Here is a 24,236-nt window from a genome sequence, read left to right as displayed (position 1 = left end):
GTAGAGAGTGGGGGAGTGGAGTGGAGGGAGACGAGGGACAGAAAGAGATAAAGGCAAACAAGCCTCTGTCTCTCAGGTCCATTCAATGTCCAAATGGAGTGGCTTAGGCGTGGGTGAGTGGTAGGTCTTGTGAGGAGGACCTGTTGCCAGGCATTGACAGCATCACTCGTCCCCTTGCTGAAGAAGCAGAAGGTGGATTTCCTGGAATGAGGGACGGTGCTTGGTGTCTCTTCTCCAGCAGCTGAGCATCAGCTTATACACAGAGTCAGGGCAAATGGCAGGCTGGGGGAGGTAAGTCTTTGGAAAGAAAAATGAACAAAAAATGAGACTATTAAGAAGAGCGCAGAGAAAGGAAGAGCAGTTGCATCATAGTATGATTTGCCCACTCCCCATTTTCTTGGACTTGGAAAGTGAAATGAGTGGGGTGTCTATTCTTCCTATTCATGAGGATTCTAAATCCCATCAGTCCCTTTTCCATTCCTTTTGTCTTTTCCAGTTCTCTGGAGCAGAATTTCCTGATGGGCCATCCTGTGGTCCCTACCATCATGCAAAAGATGAAACTGAAGCAAGAAGACATCTTAGACTGGAAAGCAAGTGATTAGAACACCAAACCTCTATTTATAGCCTAGCCACAATGAGATTTATTCTGATTGAGCCAATCATGGCAAAAGGGCAGAAAGTATACTAGCTGCCTCAGCTCCTTTATTGGAATAAAACCCTAGTCACTGAGATGTGGGATATATCCATGTAGCTCCTAACCATAACCTTCTCTGTGCTCCCTCTCTCCTGTACTGGCCCAGGGAGAGAAGATTGGACTTCTTCCTTACATTATTCACCAATACTTGTACATTTACCCCCTCTACAGCCCTGCCCTGAATTCCAGCCTAGAGTTGTATTTGGCTCTACTCCCAAAGAACCAGTTACTGACTGCTTCCACCAGCAAGATGCCACTCTACTGACTCCAGGTCATCTTCTGTTTGCCTGTAATCTGTTGCTGTCATTTCCTTACCTATGTTTTTTAACACCTTGGTATATTGACATATTCCTAAAGCAAACCTAAATTTCTCAAGCTCTTTGAAACATGGGTCCAACATTTGCAGCTGGTAAATCATTAACTATTTCCATCTTGCCTTCTCCCACACCAACACCAGCTTATGTCATGCATCATAGGATCATAACGAAGCTCTATCTTTAATTTTTTGAGGAACCTCCACACTGTTTTCCACAGAGGCTGCACCAATTTACATTCCCAGCAACAGGGCATGAGGGTTCCCTTTTCTCCACATCCTCACTAGCACTTGTTGTTTCTTGTCTTTTTGATAACAGCCACTCTAAAGTTGTGAGATGATATCTTATGATGGTTTTGAGCATTCATTTTTTTAAATTTAAACTTTAGTTATTTATTCATTTATTTATCCATTCATTCATTTATTTATTTTTGGCTGCATTGGGTCTTCGTTGCTGTGTATGGGCTTTTCTCTAGTGGCGAGCGGGGTCTACTCTTCGTTGTGGTGCGTGGGCTTCTCATTGTGGTGGCTTCTCTTGTTGTGGAGCATGGGCTCTAGGCATGCGGGCTTCAGTAGTTGTAGCTCGCGGGCTCTAGAGCACAGGCTCAGTAGTTGTGGCGCACGGGCTTAGTTGCTCCGCGGCATGTGGGATCTTCCCAGACCAGGGCATGAACTTGTGTCCCCTGCACTGGCAGGTGGATTCTTAACCATTGCACCACCAGGGAAGTCCCAGTTTTTAATTATTTAATTCCATTTAGACCATGAGCTTTTAAGAAAAGTGCTGTCTGAGAATTCTTTACAGTTTGTAAAAATAAATTGAAAACAAAAATGTCAAATACATTTTAAAATTATTGAAATTATTGTTATAGACTTCCAATTGAATACAAAAGATTTAAGCTTTGCTTAAGCTGTGAGCCCTAAGTATAAGATTCTTTCTAGAATTTGTGCTACTGAAAAGTTTTCTTCTGCATTATATCTGCTATGTTCAACAAGTTGGTGACATTGTGCCATGTGAAAACAAATTAGATCACACATGTGTAGTCTAGAGACCATAAAATCCATCTAGCAGCTGATAGTGTTGAGAAATTACCGTCCTTAATTCTAATGTCAAACTTTTAAAATTTGAATACTGAAATTTTAATAAAATTTAAAGTAATTAAATTTTGTAAATTGTAATAAAATACAAATTTAATAAATTATGTTTAGTAAGTCCATATGTTAAATTAAATAAACTTTTATCAAAAATTTATAAACTTATAGATGAGAAGCTTACTAGCATATAATGGTAATATTTGGCTTTGGCCTTGGCTTCAGTCAAATATTTGACTTTACTATTCAAATGCAAAGCAGACAGTGGACATGAAGTGGGGGGAGGGGAAGCATGCCTTTCTTGCCTGAATGTTTGATAGTTCAATTTTGCTTCGTGTAAATTTTTTTTTTCCATGTGGGATTTCAGTCACTGAATAATAAGAGGAGGGAAACTGAAAGGTTTAAAATATTCCTCCCTTTGCCTACAATTCTAGGATGTACTCAAGTTAGAATCATTATGATAATAAAATTACACTTTCTAATTGAATGCACCGCCTTTAATTGGCCACAAGAATCTAGTAGGTCAACCAGGTGGCCACGCTGTGCTACTAGTCCAGGAGAAAAAACATTTTTCCTTGTTCTACTCTCTTATCCATGCACACCGGAGTAAATCTGCCCTTTGCCAAGGTAAGAAGGCAATTACTCCATAATCGAGATAGATAATTTAGATCTCCTGCTACCAGAATATCTACAGAGTATCAAGATAAAATTCTAGGACCCCTCCTTCCTATTTTTAAGCTGCATACTGTACAATCTCTAGTCATTCCCTTATCTTTTGCTTGCTTTGATCCATTTAAGCCACAGAGGATCTACTTTTAATCTTCTGCAAGAGCCTTCTCCCTCTCCTCAACTGTTATCATCTTCCTGCCTGAGATGCCACACTCCAAGTGTGTGCTATAGCCAGGCCACTCTGGGGTTTCAGTGCTCCCACCACCAGCAAGTTTTCAATCCCACGTCTCACAGGAACTTTAAACACTGAGTCATCCAAAGGAAACTTGTAGTATCTTAACTAGGAATTGGGGCCCTTGTAAGCTAAGAAGCCCAGCTTTTCCTGAGTCCTGAGATGCCACAGCAGCTGGGCCCAGAGGTGCCTTCCAAGAACAGCAAGGCCAGGATGTACCTGAAGGTCTCTGGACATGTAAGTCAAGAAATATTTCTAGACAGTCCAAACCAAATTTTTAACGAATGCTAATAAATCCCTCATTCACTTTTAAGCTTACGTTTTTGTTCCTATGTTTCTCAACCAGGAAGACAAACCATAGAGCCTAGACCAGGAAACAGATCAAACATGAGAGATAGGATTTTATTTTCTGGTATCTTTGAGTTGGGGAGCAGCCTGAGGGGACCCCTCATGTTCTCCAATGACCAACGGGTTGACACATGGATAAAGCAGAGTGTATGGATGCCTAGGGAGGACCTTGGTCTTTCACATCACCTGGATAATTAGTGACAAAAGTTCTTGGTCTTTTACATTAGCTGGATAATTAGTGACAAACAACTATGGTCCAGGTAGCCCATTCTCCAGCTCAGACTTATCCTGTTAAGTCAGAACTTTTCTTTCTCTCTCCTTCAAGAGCACCCAAGGCCACATCTCTCCAACCCCAACAGTTCTCACCTGCCTCCCTTGGTCTCGGAAGAACTCTCCAGTATTCTCGATGACCTGTTCATCTGACAGCTGGGAATAGGGCTGTTCCTGGCAGAAGGTGAAGGTCTCCCACAGAGTCACTCCGAAGGCCCACACATCACTTGCTGTGGTGAATTTGCCCTGTTTAAATAAGAGAAAGAATAATCTGTGCATAACAAGAGCTGATTAGGTTTTCATAATCTGGAGTTTTGCCACTTTTACAACCCAGGGCAAGGAATACTGGGACTGCCAAGATACTCATGGGCGATCTGGAAACAACAATAGGAAGTTGTCTCGATGCCAAGCTACAGGCCCTTTTCTCACCCTCAGGATCTCTGCTGAGGTATACTTCTCTTGGAGGTGAGATCCAAGGGCTGAAAAGGATGCAGCCGTAAGCTATCTGGCTCTTCCAGTGCATGTTAGAAGGTCAAACTCTAGGATCTAGGGTAGCCTTGGAGAAATGCCCAGGGGAAAGGCAAAATTAGAATGGGAAGCAATTGTTTCTATGTGAGAGATACGGAAATCTAGTGTAAGTGCCCCGAGTAGTCCTTGTTCAATAATCGTCACAGCCTTGAAGGATAGACTAACGAGTGACAGCAATGAGATTCAGATGCAATCAGCAGGTATTAAATACTTGCATATGTTCTATTCAATAAATACAGTGCTGACATAGATGATATTATTTATCCTTATTTTTCAGATCAGAAAGGTGAGACAAGAGGTTTACTAAAATTCCCTGGTTAACGAGACCATTAATAATGGAAAAACTGAGATTTGGACCAAAACCCTCTGAATCTTGGTCTAATAATCTTTTACAACACCACACAATACCTTTAAAGGGAGCAAAGCTTAATAATCCCATTAGAAATGAGTAAAATATGTGATTCATCTATATAGATGATAAAGATCTTTATAAGGATTTACATAAAATGGTATATATCACAGCGTCATTTATAATCGAAGGAAATTGGAAAGTACTTAAATATCAAATTATAGTGACATTATTAAATTATAGGATATATCCACACAATAGAATATTATGCAGCAATTAAAATCATGTTTTTGAAGAATATTTACTGCCAGTGAGAGAGAATTGTATGTGCATAGTATCATCCCAATACGTAAAATAATTATATATATAATACATATATTCAGAGAAATACATGTATAGAAAAAATCCTCAAAGGAAATACACTAAAATATTAATATTAATAGTGGTTATCTTGGTGAGAGGAAGGGGATAACTATACATTTCTTATTTCAACATTAATTATGAACCCTATAAGATATGAACAAGAAACAAACAGATTAATAATAAATTAACAAAACTAGATTGCTATCAGGCTTTTCTCCACAATATTAAATGACAGAAGACAAAATTACACATTCACAGCATTGTAGGAAGTAAAAGTTTAAAGTCTAATAATTCTATAAATCAGCTAAGTGGTATAAAATCAACAGTAAATTGCCTCAAATACGCATGGTCAGAAGATATATTCCTAAGAGGCATTTGAAAAAAGCGTATTCACTTGTGGTCCAGAATACCAAGAGCTGGATAAAAATTATAAAGCAAAGAATGAGGACCTTAAAAAGTAAATGGTGAAAATCATTAAAATACAAATATAGAGATCCATCTAAATAATTAATTAGAAACATGGTTATGAAATTAATACAGAAGAAAAATATTTTGTGTGGATAACAGTTCTTCAAATGACAAGATTTTAATACTCTAAATTAATTAAGATCAGCCAGTAGGTGGAAAGGGTAGAGATGAAAAAAATGGTACTAAATCTCTTCTCATTATGGGTATATTTTTAACCTTTTCCTCCATACTTTCTACGGTAAGCATGTTATATTTTATCAGCAGAAACAGGCAAGTGTTAAAAATAATAATTAGTACACAAAGTAAATCATATCAAGTCAGAGAAAATATCAAAGTCTATTTATTGTCTGCCTCCTGCTGTCTCAGGTGCACCCCTACACACCGTCTGCATCTGCCTACATGCCAGCTGCTACGGCAGAGCTCAGAAACACAGGAAACTCACCAGCAAGATGCTCTCCCAAGACATCCAGCGGATCGGGAGTACTGCCCGGCCCTGGATTCGGTAGTAGTCACCGCTGTACAGGTTTCTGCTCATCCCAAAGTCAGCTATCTTGATGGTATAGTTCTTACCCACTAAGCAGTTTCGTGTGGCCAGATCTCGATGAACAAAATTAAGCGAGGAAAGGTACTTCATGCCAGATGCAATCTGGGTAGCCATAAACTTCAGGTTGGCATAACTGAGGAAATATAAAGGAAGAGAGAAAGTAGCCTCTGGAAAGAAGAAGCTGTGAAAGGTACACACCCTATAGTTGGTACCAACAAACTAGGGTTCCAACCTCAACATCCCTTCTCTATTCTTTATGAATCTCTTTGCTTTCCCCTAAAGGGCAGCTGCTTTATTATTCCCTGCATACTAACCTCCCCAACCATTCCAGAACAATGATGAACTTTAAGGCTCACTGCTCCCCACTTCAGATCCCAGCTTAGTCTCATGAACACAGGGAAGAGACAGAAGACCCGGCGTATTTACCTGACAGTGGGTACGTTGCTGAAGGAAGAACTGGGGGGCTCGTGGCGGGAAAGAAACTGATTGAGATCTCCATTCTCCATGTACTCAGTGATCATGCAGAGAGGATCGTCAGTGATACACACAGCTAAGAGACGGATGATGTTTGGGTCCTTGAGCCGGGACATGATCTTTATCTCCTTAAGAAAATCATTCCTTTGGAGAACAGAGACATAGATAAACCCAGAGGTTGCCAGAGTTAGGATCAAGAGGGCAAAGAAGACACAGCAAAGTCTAGTCCTAATCATTATACTGAGTCTTGTTTCCCTTTGGATAACCTTTGAGAGAACAGAGAAATTGGTACCTGGAAACTGTCTCATTCTACTCATCCTGGAATGCGATGTGCCCTTATTCAACTATAATTTGGCGGGGGGAACATGGACCATGACATTCACATGTGCATCCCTAGTATCCAACAGAAGGCCTGTCCCATAGAAAGTGATTAATATTTGCTAAATCAAATATATGTTGCTAACAACTAGTCTTAAAAATAAAACCTTCAACTGAAAGTCATATCTTAAGTGCACTGGGGTCTTTACCTCTTTTAAAGCCATGAAGGGACTTCCCTGGTGGTGCAGTGGTTAAGAATCTGCCTGCAAACGCAGAGGGCACGGGTTCGAGCCCTGGTCCGGGAAGATCCCGCATGCCGCGGAGCAACTAAGCCTGTGCGCCACAACTACTGAGCCTGTGTTCTAGAGCCCGCAAGCCACAACTACTGAGCCTGTGTGACACAACTACTGAAGCCTGCGCTCCAGAGCCCGTGCTCCACAACAAGAGAAGCCACCACAACAAGAAGTGCGCTCACTGCAGCGAAGAGTAGCCCCTGCTCACCACAAATAGAGAAAGCCCACGTGCAGCAGCAAAGACCCAATGCAGCACCCCCCAAAAGAGAAAAACAAATAAAAAGCCATGGAGTCACTCTATAAGTAAAGTGAAGGCACTTTTTATAAAGTGAATAACCACCCTCTGGTTTAATCTGATAATTTTTTATTTTCTCATACTGGTTTCTTTTAATGCAGGGTGCACCAGCAGTCAGTCACAACACATATTTAGTAGCCTGTTCAAAACAGCTATTTAAAGTTCACAGTGGTAATGCAGCATCATTTCAAAAGAAGTACTCACTTGGCCAAAACTAATAATTGTTTGAATAGATGGTGACAACCACCCTTGAGTCACAAAGTGGGCTATAACCTTCCAAGTAGCAATATTTGGGTTAGTGAGACTAGCCCACATTCTCAAAACTATTGAAGCAGACCTGTTATAAGTCTCCTGTGAATTTCCTAGGAATCCTGGACTGGAAGTCATACTATGTCAATATAAAATCCTTGAAATCAGTGTGGTCCTGATACAACACCTCTCCTCTTTCATTACCCCTTCAATCTCAAACCCAGCGGGGGGGGTCCATGGCTTGGGAGAGCTCAGAGCCTAAGCCATCCATCACTGCTAAATTGGAGTGGGCACAGGTGGGACACCAAACGTCACCAAAAAAAACAATGGGCAAAGGCTTTGTCACATCCCATAGTTTTTTTCTTTCATTTTGCCACCTTCTCCAATCACGTGCTAAGATTAATATCAGGAATATTCTATCTCTCTATGGGACCCAGAGGATGTCCCTTTTCACTCATACTAGTATCCTTAAATTGAAATTCTTGCAGTTAAAATTCCAAAACCTCCACAGTTCTGTTCCCTTGCCTTTCTTTCTTCTTCATGCCATATCCTTTCAATTGCAAGACTTTTAATAAAACTCTAACACCATTTTTGGAATTTATGATAATTTAAGGAATAGGGATCATAAACTTTCTCTAAATTTGAATATCAGTGAGACACATCAAGCCAACACAAATGGGGAAATACATATGTTACCCAGATGTGCAGATTTCTCTGAGACACATACAACCAGCTTTCAACCAGCATGCCTCTCTGGGTGAGGATTAACTCACCATTACTGTAATGGAAAGGCTGTCAGACAACGCAGTGTGGCTGGAAACTGCAATTTATGTAGTAAAGGATCCAAGAGATTATTAGCCAGTTTGGAAAACTGCTAAAGGACTGTGGATCCTTTTGCTTTGAGGTCCATGGATACTTTTCCAAGTAGAGGTAGCTTCTCATTTGGGGGGTTGCTGGACATAGAAGAAAAGGAGCATAAAAGAGAAAAAAGAGGATGAGAAAGTAAATAGAGATGTGGGGGGAAAAAGGAGAATGGGAGAAACTTAGCAAGAAAGATGTGTGTGATTGTGAAAAGTCTGCAAGGGGAGGTAATGACATTCAGGCGTGTCTGTGTATAATGATTGAAGAGGTACGTATTCAGTCTTTAGTGTGTGTTGGGGTGTACAGTGCTGTGCAAAGGGGGTTAGGAAGTGAATGTGTAGCATACCCAACAGAAAATGTACATTTGTTTTTGAGAGAGATGAGAATGAAGCTGAAGACTACTGAGCCATCAGAAAAATAAAGCACAACAATGGAAATGTGAGGTAGCTCACAGACCTTCCCATCTCAAAAGCAACAAATTGCTCAGAAGTTTCCAGGAGGGTTCCTGATCCTGAAGATGAAACACATAAAGGAAAATTTAAAATGCAGACCACAGACCTGGCATTCTTGTTGGCGTCTGCTCGGAGCATTTTCACGGCCACCAGGACAGGCTGGTTGGCACTGACATCTAGGGCAAAATCTTTGTCTTTGAATTTTTCCATTCCCTCCACTTCACAGAGATGAACCTAGACAAAAGTCATCTAGTCTCAGCATCATCATTTCTCCTGAAGATGTCTCAGTACTCTTGCTGGGCTTTTCCTGGAGATAAACTAACTCTTACAACTCAGGCAAAATAATCAAAAAGACCAGTAAGAAGATACGTGCAACACATCTTTGACTCAAATAACTGATTTAAGAAAATGGTAAGGTACCCAGCTAAGTGATATGTTACTGCTTTATAAAAGAAATACATTGATTGGAACATTGACTATGTGAATGAATCTATAACATGGTATTTTATTAAAGCATAGCCCACTATAAAATGTCATTCGGTATAAATACTTGAACTTTGATTCAAGGAAGTTTAGTTACAGGATCGTGCAAAACATAAGGCAATTTCTTCTCTAAGGTAAGCCCTTAGTATGGGATTAGCATTATCGGGAACCTCTAGGCATTAGTAACTGTATAACAAGCCTGTGTTTTCAACCCAGGAGACAGAATGAGTGTATATAACACCACAGACAGATGCCGTGGACCTTTCTACCTCCACCACCACCAAACCTAACCAAGGTTAAAGCACGCCACCCATGCTGGAAACCAATAACATATTCTTATGAAACCAAATTACATTTGGAATTTAGATGGTGGTGTTGAAGAGCTTCTATTGCCACTTAAATCATTGCTTTGAATTCTCAGAAGGCTCATGTGACTGATGTAAGAGTGAAAAGTCAAATATTACATGCATCACTCTGAGGGCAATTGAGAAGTGTGTTCCTCCTTATCTTGGTTAGTGATTCATTCCCTAGTGGTTGGTTCTGGGACCAAAGGCAGGGGCGAGGTTGTTTTCTGACCATTTTACATGTAACTCCAATTAAAAGGGAAAAAACAAAGTGGCTATCCAATAGCAGGATGTTCTTGGACAGTTTATAAAAGATGATCACATCTTATGGGTCCCCACCCTTTGTAACCTGTTGTAAAAATTTTTGAAAATATTGAACGTTTTTCAGAATATCTAAGTCTAGTGACTTTCCTGCTTTAAAAACTCTTACATAGAAATCAGAATTCCCAGGATTTCCACAGCTGTTTGACAAAGATGAGGCTGACCAATACTAGTCTTCTAGAGAACAATGCAAGGAGAGACAAGTGGAGGAGACATTTGGTGTGAATCCACTTTGGATGGGACAGTTTGCTCTACTGACCATTTTTATTCAACCACTTCCTTTGAACGACCAAGGACTGGAGGCCCCACTCAAAGAATCAGCTCACCTCCCCAAACTGGCCTTCTCCCAGCTTCTCCTTGAAAGTTAAGAGTTTCCTGGGGAACTCTTCCACAGCCACATCTTTCCCCGAGAGCAGGTCCATGGTAATGGCAGGCACGGAGTAGGTGTTGCCTCCAGTCACCCCCTGGAGGTTCACAATGTCAGCCTCTGCATAGTGGGGCACACCCTCAGGTCCACTGGGCTGGACTGGCTTCACAATGCCACTGCAGCCTGCGAAGACAAGGACAATGAGTCTCGTTCCAAGGGGCCTCTTTGGAGATATCTTCAAGAAAGGAAATATGAGAGGAGAGCTAAAACATGCCCCCAAGACAGCCTAACCTACGCCATGACATTCTTACTTGGAGAATGGTTCCTCTGGAGGTTCTTTCTCGTGGCCTCCAGAATGTAGGCACCATTTTATCTCTTATCTTCTCCTCATAACTACGTGATCATTAATAACCTCCTCGGTTAATCTTGTGGAATTGTGGTGAAGCTCCAGGAAGGCTCGCTATACTAGTTAGGGTAGGAGTATTAAAGTTTTAGAATTTAATGGCATATTTCCTTACTTTTAAGATATAGTCGCTGATTTTAATAACCTATTTCAGGGATTAAAAACTGTGATTAAATTTATATGATCTAGCTTAAGACACATCCTAACTTAAAAAAATATTAAAATATGAGGGGGGATGTTTTAGACTTCAGAAAGTAGGTAGATCACTTTGCTACAGCCTAGGAAATAAATTACATCCCTATTCTTGCTGTCTCTGTAAAATTCCCGTAGTTCAATACGCTCCTTCAATGTTTGCTATCCACTGAGTGGTAAATACACATTAGTTCCCTCTCTTCCTTTGGAAGGACTCCCTTGAAAAGCCTCTGCTCTCATGGTTAGTCCTGCTACTTCTCCAGTCAGCTCTCCCCTGAACACCATCAGTCCTCTTCCACTGACTGGGGTCACTCCTCGGATGCTGACATTATGGACAGAAAAGCTGCTCTGAGCCTCAGCGATGACCCCAGCATCCCCTCTGATGTCACTCTGCAGCTCTTTTTAAAAGACACTGGAATGTGAATCAATTGGCACCATTTTACCGAAGCAACGCTTTATTGAGAAAAGACAAGAAATATTTGCTCTCATAATAAAATCTTGTATTAGTCAAGTAAATTTTCACCAAAGAGAAATGAACAAAAGTTAAATAACTCAATTATCTAGGTGACTAAAACCTGGGGATTCTAGGATCTCTTTAGCTTCGTTGTTTTTTCTCCAAGTGAAATTCTAGTCCTGAATTTACCCCTATTGCTGTTTGATGTTGGGCGAGTACCTTAACTGGGCCTTCTCACTTTCCTCCTATAAAAAATGAGAAGGTTGGACTAGTTGGACTGTTTAGGTTCTTCTGGTGTTAATGCCTTAGGAACGCATTTTATTTATTTTTCTTCTTCTGACATGTGGGTCCCTCCAAACATTTGCTACGTGCAGTAGCAAAGGAGAGATGTCCAGATTCAATTAGGAGCAGCAGTAGACCAAATCTAGAAAGACAGTGTGGACTTCCCAGGAGAAGGTGGACTTCTCTAGGCTAAAATTAGACTTGGTTGAGTAGAAGCAATAGTGTCACACCTTCATAAATCTTGTCCCTCAATTTTCTGCTCACTGTTTCATCCTCACCTGATTCTTCCTCCCCTGGAGCAAATTCTGGGAGTTTCCGTATCAGCCTGGACGGCTCCTGGTAGTCAGGGCGAAGGGGAAAGATGCGATCGTAAGTGGAGTTGGACTCCTGCTCGCTTGGCGATGAGGAGCGGTTATTGTTGAACATGCTGGACTCGCTTGGCAGGGAAAGGCTGACTGTCATTTCATCATCCAGCATCCTCCGGGACGCCTGAAAGAGAAGGACAGGGGAAAAAGGCATGTTGACACAAAAGGGATCATCACTCCCTCCTCTTCTTAAACCCAGCTCGTCCACTCAGATGAAATAACTCTCTAATACTCAAACTCCAGAAGCAATGCAAGTGACAGGGCTTCAGTCTGGTTCCACAAATGCCTGTGTTGTAGAAACTCAGAATCATCTTTCATTTCTTCAAGGCAGAATTTGACTTCCAAATTTCTGCACTGCCAACATTAATTAACTTCCATTGAAACACTTACAAGCATTATTCACGTGACACCATTAGAACCTATCAGTAGCCAATCAAAGAGTTTCTCAGTCTTAGAGTTTTCAATGTTCTGTTAAATAATGGGTTTTCCTGACACCACTCAACTGATTGATTTTGTGTAGGCATAAATTAAAGTGCTTATTAACGTAACAAATGTGCTGTAACATGATGAATCTGTAGTTCACCTGACCACTCTGGCATTGTAGATTAGGGTAATACCCGCTTGACCCTGCATTTTCACTAACCAAAAATAAAATGGCTACAAAATAAGAAAGGAAAGCCCTAGGTGCTAGGGATACTAACATGAATTATACCTAACACAGGAATAAGAAGAATAAAACAGCTAATTGTTCTGTCATTCTATTTAATATGACCTGCCTGCTCCTTCAAAAGGAAAATCTCATAATCTAAGTATAGGGGACTATTTGGATTTAAACACATGAAACGTTCTACTCCAACAAACACACTTTGGGTGCTCAGTGGAGAAACTTAGATGTCTGCTCCATACCCTAGACTGAGAGTTCCTTTGTTGCAGTAATATCCTCAGTACTGAGCATGCAGCCCAGCACATACTAGGTACTCAATAAATATCGGTTGACTCTCTCAAAGAGAGAATTCTGAGGACACCACTGTAAGTATCCTGCAGATAATGCTACAGCATAAGGCTATTTTGAGCAATGTATTTGGAATACATAGGTATGCTTAAGGGTCTTCTACAAAAAAATTCTTTCCCCCAGAAGAAATCCTGTGTCATTCCAGAGCATCTTGAGTTATCTTACTCAGGATGTACAGGGACAGAAAGAATTTCTTGAAGGACCAAGTTAAATATTCAAGGGCAAAATTTTTGTTCTCCCTTTTACCTGGAGAGTCTCCAATCCAAAATTCTTCTCCCAGACCATGAATATATGCCAGTAGGACTCAGAAGAAAGACTCAAAGAGTGGTAAATTCTGGCTCAAATAAAGAGAAAAATAGCTCACAGAGAAGAGAACACAGACTCTCCCCCGTCAACTAAAATGCAGTCATAACAGACTGTTCAGTAAGAACACAGCTTCAAGCTGTCCAATGAACCATCAGACCATCAGCTGCTACCACCACCACTCTCTGCTACCCCGCATCCTGGAATTTAGATACCACGTGTGTTCTAGCATTCTAAAAGACAAAAGATTTTGATGTTGCCTCATCACGCCAGTGGGTGAGCTCTCTGTGGATTCTGCCTTTCAGCCTTCAGTCACTATTTATGGATTGAAACCTTTAATTTATTTTTAGACTAATGTTAGAAGTCTCTGTGGGAAGCAAAGAGACCCTCTCTTCTGTGAAATATTCCTGCCTAAAATCCTTAAAATAAACCTCAATCATCTCAGAACTTGAATGTGTAACACATCAGAAGGAATTGCGTGCTACTTGTCTGGGTCATTCCCCTCACTTTTCTGATTTCAGCCCCTTCCTCTTGTCCTACCCACAAAGAGTTCAGAAGGTTCCAGTCCATTCTCACGGTGCCCTTTCCCTTTGTCTGGTATGTACTCTACATAGGCACTGGTCTCCTCTGAGATCCCATCCCCAAATATTTAGGCTATAAACACAATCAGCCTATTCCCTCCCTCCTGTTCCCTGTCCTCGATGGGCACCTCAAAGCCTCACAGCCCAGAGTATCTATGATCTCTCACAGTCCACATCCATTTGAGCTCACTGACCAGGGACAATGTCCATGACTAAAGGTAGAAACACTTTATCATCAGCCAACCCCAAGAGTATCACACATTTAGCAGCAGTGCCCAGAATTGCTATCTGGTCTAAGACACCAAGGAAAGTCGTAGATATTCCATCCGTGGTGAAAGGTATATATTTTAGAAGAAAAGAAGTCAACAAATTTCAAGACTGACCATTAGAACAAGCATAGAAAGCAGGACATTAACTGTATGACCTTGAGCACATCACATTTTCTCATCAGCAAAACAGTTAAATATAACTACTCTGCCCAACTCACAATTATTCAGTGAGGTTCAAGTAAAATCAAGGAAAAAGTCTTTGCAGACTGTAAAGTGTTAGACAAATGTAATAGAAAGTACATAGATCATTTGGCCTAGACTAAAAGAATCTGAGGAGGCACTCAGAAGGATGCATAACCATAACTTTCTTTTTTTGGGGCCGTACCATGTGGCATGCAGGATCTTCGTTCCCCAACCAGCGGGGAAGCATGTGCTCCCTGCAGTGGAAGCACAGGGTCCTAACCACTGGACTGACAGGTTCTCCCCAACCATAACTTTCAAGTACAAAAAGAAGTAGGAATAGAACTGTGAGAAACTTGGCTTGGATATTAACGAAGCAGCACAGGAAAGGATGGAGCCGCTTCCTACCCCGTGATTGTCCTGCACTTCCTCACCTTCTCCAGCATTTTCTGCCAGAACTGCCTCCAGAGGATGATGACAATGATAGCCAGGAGGATGAAGATTATGGCCACTAAGCAGCCAATCAGGATTCGAGTGTTGCTGTCATCAACTTTAAGCATTGGATCTGTAACCAGGAAAAGAAGGACGAAGAATATTATCATCTCAAGGGGCAAGGAAGAGCATAAGGACTTGGACTAGAGATAAGAAGGCAGAACCTATTCTTTCAGGATAATTCCACAAGATGCCACTTAACACTTGGTCTTGCTACTCTTGTATTCCTGTGCTCTTATATTCTACAGCCCTCCTCCGTGGGACAGTAGCTTCCTCTTCCTCATGTATTAGACTGGATAATGGAGAGGTTTTCCATTCCTCCCAAAATTTTGCTCCCTTTATACCATGGCCCCTAATCACACCTCATGAAAAACAGGTGAAGAATCAGTTTCACTCTGCATTGAGACATGCCAAGGCAGCTGAGAGTCCTCTTTGGAGACACTTGATCACGTGTTTCCCAGATTGCTGACTTATACAGCCAGTGACTGTTTGAAGCAATGCATACACTTTTCCATATTTCTCTCCAATTGGAGAGACTAGCTTTTTGTTCCATTCATTCATTGAGATCCCTACAATGGGTCTCACCTAGAAATAGCCCTTTCCCTGTTTTGGCTCCAAGCTTCCCAAACTTCTAAGAAGCAGTTGGAACAGCTCCAGACTCTGCCTCAGCAGAAGAATCACATGGACCAGCAGGGAAGAGAGTGAGGTTGGGCCCTTAACTTTGGAGGTGGTCTGTCCTATCTTTCCAGAGCTACTCTTCATTGAAAGCCACCTGGTATCAAGCCTGCTACACAGTCAAGCCTTTGCAAATCTCCACCCTTCTTCATCCTCCAGGAGGTCCCTTCAACTTAACTTTTATAACCAAGAAGCATACATACCATAGGTTGTGGGTGCCACAGGCGATGTGGGAAGGGCTCCAGAGTTGTTGTACATAGCAGCATCTGTCACAAAACAAGGGTGAGTCAGAGCTGGGAAGAAGACAGCTCGGTAGTGGTTTTTCTGAAGGCAGGTTGTAAGCTAGCACTTTGTGAAATCGATTTACTGGGTTGCTACAAGCCTTTCTTAGAAATTAAATCATATAATATATTAAGTAAAAAATATTGCCATTCATCTAAATAGTAAGGGCAACTTTTCTTTTGTAAAAATTTTGTTTCAATTATTACCTACTAAGTGTCATGGTACAAAAAAGTTAAAGAGAGTTATCAGAGGGCTGTGACCACACATTATCATAAATCATGCATAGGAAGTGAGATCCAAATTCGACAAAATGTAGAGAGAATACAATGGGTAAGTAGACATAGGACAGACATAGGGTTCAGATGCGCTTTCCCTTCAAGGAAATTACAGTGTTTTACAAAAGAGTTTTCACTATGCCTCAGAGTCCTAGCTCTTTAATTTGTAAATTAAGCCTTCTTCCTTAGAAATAGAGTACCCTTTACAGTGATGTTGAAGCTTCTAGGACTAGCTCCCAAAAGTGTATTTGACAGATTGATGTTGGTAACTAATTTTTCCCTCTGACTTGTCTAATCAAGGGGGTCAAGAATTAGAATATGCAAAGACTATCAGTAATAATAAATAATAATTAGGCAGCAATAATAAGTTATTGGAGTATTTGTTACAGTAGCCCACCCTACCCCAAATAATATACTCCTGCCTAAGTCTGATTTGGATTTACTTCTTCTTTGGCTCCGTAGTACCCAGTGCCTATATCATTTAGTACATACCACAGTGTTTCATATTTTAAGTTTACTCATCCATCTTCTATGAAACATTGGGCACCTTTAGGTCAAGGGCATTGTCTTGTTTGTCATTGTAACCTAATAAATAAGACAGTGCATGGTATATAGTAGATGCTCAATAATGTTTTATGCATGAATGCACACATGTTCATTGTAAGTAGTATATGGTATAAAGAGGAAGTAACAGTGAAGGAGATATACAAGGAACAATCAGATAAGTGCTGTAAAGTCAGACCCTTAAGACTGAGATTCAAGACAGTGTCTAAAAGGACTCTGGTCAGTAGAATAAAAAAGAAGAGATTCTCAGGAAGAAACTGTATTGAATTAAGTAATTATATTCCTCTTTGAGATGTACCATTGACCCTTGAACAACGTGCAGGTTAGGGGCACTGAGTACTCTGCGCGGTGGAAAATCTGCATATAACTTAAAATCAGCCCTCCATATACATGGTTCTTCCATATCCGAGGTTCTGCATCCATGGATTCAACCAACTGTGGATTGTGTAGTACTGTAATATTTACTATGGAAAAAAATCCATATATAGATAGACCCGTGCAGTTCAAACCCATGTTGTTCACGGGTCAACTGTACATATATGATACTTAGTGACTTCTATTTTGATTAAGAGATGGATGCTTCTCTAAGGCAGGTAAAGAATCCTGTCATAAGATTTAAATCCTCAGAGAGGGAACTTCCCTGGGGCACAGTGGATAAGACTCCGCACTCCCAATGCAGGGGGCCTGGGTTCGATCCCTGGTCAGGGAACTAGATCCTGCATGCATGCTGCAACTAAGAGTTCGCATGCCGCAACTAAGGAACACATGTACTGCAACCAAGGAGCTGGCGAGCCACCACTAAGAAGCCTGCAAGCTGCAACTAAGGAGCCCGCCTGCTGCAACTAAGACCCAGCGCAACCAAATAAGTAAATTTTTAAAAAATCCTTTTCTTAAACACACCTCTAAAAATGTGTCCTCTTTAATGTTAGTGAGGATGAAAACCAAAATAAAATCTATTAGATACCACTGAAGGTTGCTAGAGCATTGACTCATTACTCTGTAAATTGATGAAAAAATTAATTATGTATGCTGCCCTTCCAACATGAACTGTATTTCAGGGTTAACAAGCATATGGGGAATAGTTCTCCTATTCAGAAGAAACTCAGGTAATAAATGCAGAAGGAATAAAAGAATTAGAAAATCACCATTTAGCAACTCCTAATGAAATAATTTAAGCACTGGTCATCAATGGAGGATAAAACCTAAGGAGAAAGTTCATTGGGAACTTTTCAATGAAAGGATAACCACCTGAGCCCAGAGATCAATCTTAGCATCACTGAAAGTAAGAGATTCTAACATAACATCCCCATGATGAGGTTCAGCATAGAGTACACAGCACTATCCATGAAAAATCCTTGGCAAAAATGAATACTGAATTTGAATCAAGTTCACCTGTAGATATAACCACCAGTCTACAGGATGACAGAGGATAGAAGCTCCAGTAAAATTACACCACAGAAAGTAATCAGCAAAACCAGAATGGAATTTTTTTAAAAAACTGTTTTAGGTTAAAAGAGATACCACCTAGTAATATAATAAAGGAAATACACCAAGAGGGGCTAATTAGTTGGATCCTAATTCAATCAAGCCAACTGTAGTAAGACACTATTAGACAATCAGGGATACTTGAATGTGGACTGGCTATTATATTATATTAAGGAATTATTTACTAATAAATTTGTTGGATGTAATAATGGCATTATTATGAAGGTAATGTTATTTTCTCAGGTGTATTCTAAAATTTTAGTAGTGAAATCAAATAACGTCTCAGATTTGCTTCAAAATACTATACCAAAAAGGGAAGGATAAAGGAAACAAGCATGACAAAAAAAAAAATCAATGGTTAGTAAAGCTAGGTGATGGATGGGGGTTCATTGTTCTCTTCACTTTTATTTAGACATCTTCATTTAAATATTTTAATAATGTTTAGGTGCCCTTCCTCTTAACTGGCTTGATTTACATAAAGGTTTTAACACATTGTACTCATTTTCTTTAATCCTTTATCTTACATCTCTTTTAGACAAATATGTGTGAGAGCCAAGTAAACATTCTGTCCACTTCTACATCCTCATCCCTACCCTTCCACAACTACACTAGTCGCAGAAAAGAGTCCCTCTATCTACCCATGAGAAGCCACCTGTACAACCGTCCTCCTTTCAGACACCCGCCAGTGAGAAGCTCTGGACACTGCCTTCCTCCTTCACCACCCTGCTCCCAGTTCCCTAAGGGGCCCCCGAGCTCCCAACCTGATTGGAAGGTGATCTCACTGAACATCATCCAGGTGTCAGCAAAATGGTATTGGCACTTGATGGCACTGGCCATGCGGTGGTGGAGGGGCACCGTGACGAACCGAGCACTGGGGTTGACGTCATCCAGGACAAGGGGGAAGGAGACAGCGTTAGGTTCCCATTCATTGGCTTCAGAGCGAAAGTAGCACTGTACCTCCTTAAAAATCTTCACTCCTTTGGCAAACATGTTGTTGCAGTGGACCTGGCAGAGAAAGAGGCATGTGAGTGACAGGGTGACCCTGTTGGGTGGCACTAGGGACACACTGCAACCTAACCCAGTAAGATCTTAGACCTGCCAAATTTCTCTGAGCACCACCCTTGGTGAATAATTGGTGCTCTGCAGTCTTGCGTTTTTCCCTTCTAGGAATCTCACAGTGGCAGTGATACCTTATAAAACCTGGGCTGCTACCCCAGTCACCTCTTTGCATTTGTGCTCCTCTGGCTACCTCACTGCATGCTGCTGGGAGTAGCGTCCTTATCTGTTAAATGAGGGCTGGACCAGCATCCTCTCAGTTCCTTCCTTGCCCTGAACTCTCTCTGCTCTATAACCCAACCACTCCAGTCCTCTCAATCACGGTTGCTATCTGCCCAGAATGGAGCTATTCTGAACTACTTTCTCCTATGTACATTCCAAAGCCAGTCCACTTCTTTCAGCAGGTTTCGATGAGAAACCTGAAATAATACACAATCCAATATAATTTCATCTTTCTCTTTAGAAATCTCATTTCCATTGCCGGGTATTAGCATTTGTCAGCCAGAGACACAAAACTTAATTATCTCTCTTAATTAAATTCAGCTTAGGTAAAGCCATTCTGATGAGAGCCTCAAATCTTCCTCATAGATATTTTCTGAGATGAGAAAAGAAGGCCTTTAGGAAGGTAGCTTTTTTGTTGTACCTTCCTTGGGATGAATTAACAGTTCTAGTTTATTGAACACAAGTAAATGGAACAAGGCTAAGAACAAAATCAAAGAAATACCAACTACAGCTTCAATACATTTTTCAGATGTTTTGAAATCTGCAAAGTGTTGGATAAGTAGCCTGTGGGGAAGGTAATAATCTTTCCTACAGATGTTTTGGGAATCCTTCTAGAATGCAAGTAAATAGCATAGGATTTCATTCTCCTGTGGACTTAACATATTTATATAATAAATAGAATATATTTTAAAATGCATTTATATATAAATATATATGTTTCAGAATCTCTTTCAATTTATTTTTTCTTGATTTGTATAGTAAAATTTTTTCTATTTTTCCAAAAATAAGGTCTTGGATTTATGATCATTTCTATAGTTTTCTGACTTTAATTAATTGGTTTATGCATTTACCTTTGATGTTAGACTGATGGACCTAGTGGCAGGGCAGGAATAAAGATGTAGACATAGAGAATGGACTTGAGGACATGGGGGCGGGGGAGGGGGAAGCGGGGGCAAAGTGAGAGTAGCATCGACATATATACACTACCGAATGTAAAATAGACAGCTAGTGGGAAGCAGCAGCATAGCACAGGGAGATCAGCTCAGTGCTTTGCAATGACCTAGAGAGGTGGGATAGGGAGGGTGGGAGCGAGGCTAAAGAGGGAGGGGATATGGGGATATATGTATGCATATGGCTGATTAACTTTGTTGTACAACAGAAACTAACACAGTATTGTGAAGCAATTACACTACAATAAAGATTTAAAAAAATAATAAAGAATGTATTCAGTACCATGAATTTTATTCTGTGTGGTTTTATATGTATCCCATTTGTTTTGATATATGTAATTTTTTCATTTTCTAAATGCTTTGTGGATTTGATTTTCTTTTTTTATTTGTTTTGTTTTGTTTTTATTGGAGTATAACTGCTTTACAATGGTATGTTAGTTTCTGCTTTATAACAAAGTGAATCACTTATACATATACATATGTTCCCATATCTCTTCCCTCTTGCGTCTCCCTCCCTCCCACCCTCCCTATCCCACCCCTCCAGGCGGTCACAAAGCACCGAGCTGATCTCCCTGTGCTATGCGGCTGCTTCCCACAAGCTATCTACCTTACGTTTGGTAGTGTATATATGTCCATGCCTCTCTCTCGCTTTGTCACAGCTTACCCTTCCCCTTCCCCATATCCTCAAGTCCATTCTCTAGTAGGTCTGTGTCTTTATTCCTGTCTTACCCCTAGGTTCTTCATGACAGTTTTTTTTTTCTGAAATTCCATATATATGTGCTAGTTTATGGTATTTGTCTTTCTCTTTCTGACTTACTTCACTCTGTATGACAGACTCTAGGTCTATCCACCTCATTACAAATAGCTCAATTTCGTTTCTTTTTATGGCTGAGTAATATTCCATTGTATATATGTGCCACATTTTCTTTATCCATTCATCCGATGATGGACACTTAGGTTGTTTCCATCTCCAGGCTATTGTAAATAGAGCTGCAATGAACATTTTGGTACATGACTCTTTTTGAATTTTGGTTTTCTCAGGGTATATGCCCAGTAGTGGGACTGCTGGGTCATATGGTAGTTCTATTTGTAGCTTTTTAAGGAACCTCCATACTGTTCTCCACAGTGGCTGTATCAATTTACATTCCCACCAACAGTGCAAGAGGGTTCCCTTTTCTCCACACCCTCTCCAGCATTTATTGTTTCTAGATTTTTTGATGATGGCCATTCTGACTGGTGTGAGATGATATCTCATTGTAATTTTGATTTGCATTTCTCTAATGATTAATGATGTTGAGCATTCTTTCATGTGTTTGTTGGCAGTCTGTATATCTTCTTTGGAGAAATGTCTATTTAGATCTTCTGCCCATTTTTGGATTGGGTTGTTGATTTTCTTTTAAATGCTGTATTTTATCTATAATCAGAGCAGGGAGGGAAATACGCAGTACTTTGCCTAAGAAGTAAAAAACTACTCTCTAGAAGACTTCAGTGACCTGAAAGTCGTCTTTTACTTTTCATGTGTCTCAGAAAAATTAAAATATGGTAGACACCTGCTTGGCCTGCTAGTCCTGAGAAGACTAGCTCTGAGTCAGCTCCTGAGAGGTTTCTGGCACCTTCTAAATGCAGACATATGCTTTTGAATAATTCTGATCTGTGATAAACTAGTTAAACAGGAGCTCCTGGGGACTCAGGAAGATCAAAGTCAATTGAGCAAATATTATAACTTTATGGGGACTTTAAAATACATTTTATTATTTTTGTGACTAGAAATTCTCCCAATGATCTATAATGAATTGATACACATGTTCATAGGTACATATTGGGTATACACATTATTCAGCAATACAAATAAATTTTTCCTTGAAGCGTACATAGTCTTGTTACTGGGCATATTTCCCTCCACCCCCCCCATAAACCTGTAAAGAATAATGTGTTAACCCACGATTTCACACATATTTTACAACTTCCCAAGAGCCATTTTGAGCAACACACTGGCAGATTGGGTATGTGTTGATCCTTCTGTTCTCATCACTTAACTAATAGCTATTAATCCAACTAGGAGATATGATCATCTTAACAAGTGAGAGTGATGTAGTAGACATGCATTTTCTTTTTGACTCCAGGTTTGTGCCAAGAATAACAAATTTTTATTTATTGGGAATGATACAGTTTCCCTTCTTCAGTGTCCCCATGTCATTCTACATACCTTCTTTTGCAAATAAATAGTGTCTTCCCCCACTGAACTGCAAATTGCCCCAAGGTAGGGACCATTTCTTATTCATCTCTTTACCCCCAGAACCTAGAATTCAGGTTTAACGTCTAATCTGGTCACTTTTTGCATGGACTTTTCTTCCATTCCTTTCTCTCTGAAACATACTTGGGATTGAGTAAGAAAAAAGGAAAAACTATCATTTGAGCTAAGTATCAGGAAACTCACCATACCAACGGAAAGGTCCTCAACCCTTATATCCAGGGTAGGCTCTCCTGAAAGGCCCTACCCCAGAGAAAATGGAAATCAGGCCTTAAGTCCCCCCCTCCAGTTCTTCTCATGGTCTGCACTTACCTCTCTCCAGAGCACACCCAGTCTGGGCTTCTCCCAGGTCTTTCAGCTTCCATCCAAGTACTCAATGAAATTTACCTACTCACTCTTAACTACTCTGTAATAGTTAACTGATAAAATAACTTCTGCTATTGCATTTAAGACATTAATTTTTTTTTATTGTTTTACTCTCCCTGAGGTAAAATACTTGCATTTTAATACAGACTTCTGGGTGATGGTGTTTCAGAAAAAACAAACCCAAAAACCTAATAATTTACATTTGAGGCCTTAGAAAAACCAACTCATTTCACCCTTGAATCTCACTCATTGGATAACCAACTCTTCTGACTGGGCAAAGAGTCACGGAGGTCCCACAGAGAAGACAAACTGAAACCCTGGGCCTGAGGTCTAGAATCCGGATGGTGGCCCAGCCAGGAGTCACAGTGATTCCTCCTGCCTGGCCCCAGTCCTTCTTCAAGTTTCTGTTTATAGTTAGGAAAATACTATTATATTCTCAGTGTCTTACTGATGTTCATCATATCTCCTCCTCCTTCTACCCCAGGTGGCAGAGATATTTATAACCATAAATGGCTAGAGTAGGCAATAAAGTATATCATTTGTTCACTTGCAAACATTTATTGAGCCTGTATATATTAAGTGTCAGACGCTTGGGTACAAAGACCAGAAAGCAGAGTCTGAGAAGGAGCTTGAGGTCTAGTAAGAGAACCAGACACATAGACAGATAAATGATAATAGATAGGAAACAAAGAACTCTGGGAACGGAACAGTATGGGATCTTCTGTCGTGATTTCTTAGTGCTGTGGGCATGGAGGAAACACTCAGGGATGGGAAGTGGTTCAAAATACAAAGCTCCTTCTTCTTCCATTGAGAATCAGAGCTGCAATGAGACACGCTTACTGGTAAGAGTGTGTCCCCTCCCTGCAGAGGGCTGGGTGGGGCCATGGAATGACTTCCAAGGGCCCTCATCACTACTGCCTTTGTGGGCCACTCCCTCCACAGAAAATATGTTAAAATTATATTTTACAACTGTTTTGTTAAAAAGGTAAAAACTTTCAACGTTAAGGCTCTTTTCTTTTATTCTGACAGTAAAAGAAGTTAAAGGCCCATTTCCATGGGCCTTACAAGTATCGTGGGTCCCAGACACTGTGCCCACTTTGCATAACGGATATGTCCACTCTGGTGTTGAGACAACAACAACAGCCAAATACATTGTGAAACAGTGACCTAATCTAACATCCTTATTTACAAATGAAGAAATAAGCCCAGACAGATGAAGTGACTCAAGAAATGCGTGCAGCTAGTTAGCAGCA

At 40.5% G+C, this 24,236-nt stretch overlaps 1 protein-coding gene across 1 annotated transcript in view; it reads right to left on the bottom strand.

Annotated features, from left to right (window-relative positions):
* The window catches only part of DDR2 (discoidin domain receptor tyrosine kinase 2), a 69,703-nt gene continuing 45,467 nt past the window's right edge, over window positions 1–24,236 (bottom strand). Inside the window, exons 8-17 of the mRNA XM_060033334.1 lie at window positions 18,900–19,143; window positions 15,736–15,798; window positions 14,800–14,930; window positions 11,934–12,144; window positions 10,284–10,507; window positions 8,916–9,043; window positions 6,294–6,485; window positions 5,766–6,000; window positions 3,712–3,861; window positions 1–297 (exon numbers count right to left, since the gene is read on the bottom strand). Coding sequence (XP_059889317.1) covers window positions 163–297; window positions 3,712–3,861; window positions 5,766–6,000; window positions 6,294–6,485; window positions 8,916–9,043; window positions 10,284–10,507; window positions 11,934–12,144; window positions 14,800–14,930; window positions 15,736–15,798; window positions 18,900–19,143 — 1,713 coding nt within the window. The 3' untranslated portion in view covers window positions 1–162. The remainder of the gene's footprint in view (window positions 298–3,711; window positions 3,862–5,765; window positions 6,001–6,293; window positions 6,486–8,915; window positions 9,044–10,283; window positions 10,508–11,933; window positions 12,145–14,799; window positions 14,931–15,735; window positions 15,799–18,899; window positions 19,144–24,236) is intronic.

This window comes from Delphinus delphis, chromosome 1, assembly GCF_949987515.2.
Source record: "Delphinus delphis chromosome 1, mDelDel1.2, whole genome shotgun sequence".
Lineage (NCBI taxonomy): Eukaryota > Metazoa > Chordata > Mammalia > Artiodactyla > Delphinidae > Delphinus > Delphinus delphis.
This window is presented reverse-complemented; position numbering and strand designations above follow the sequence as displayed.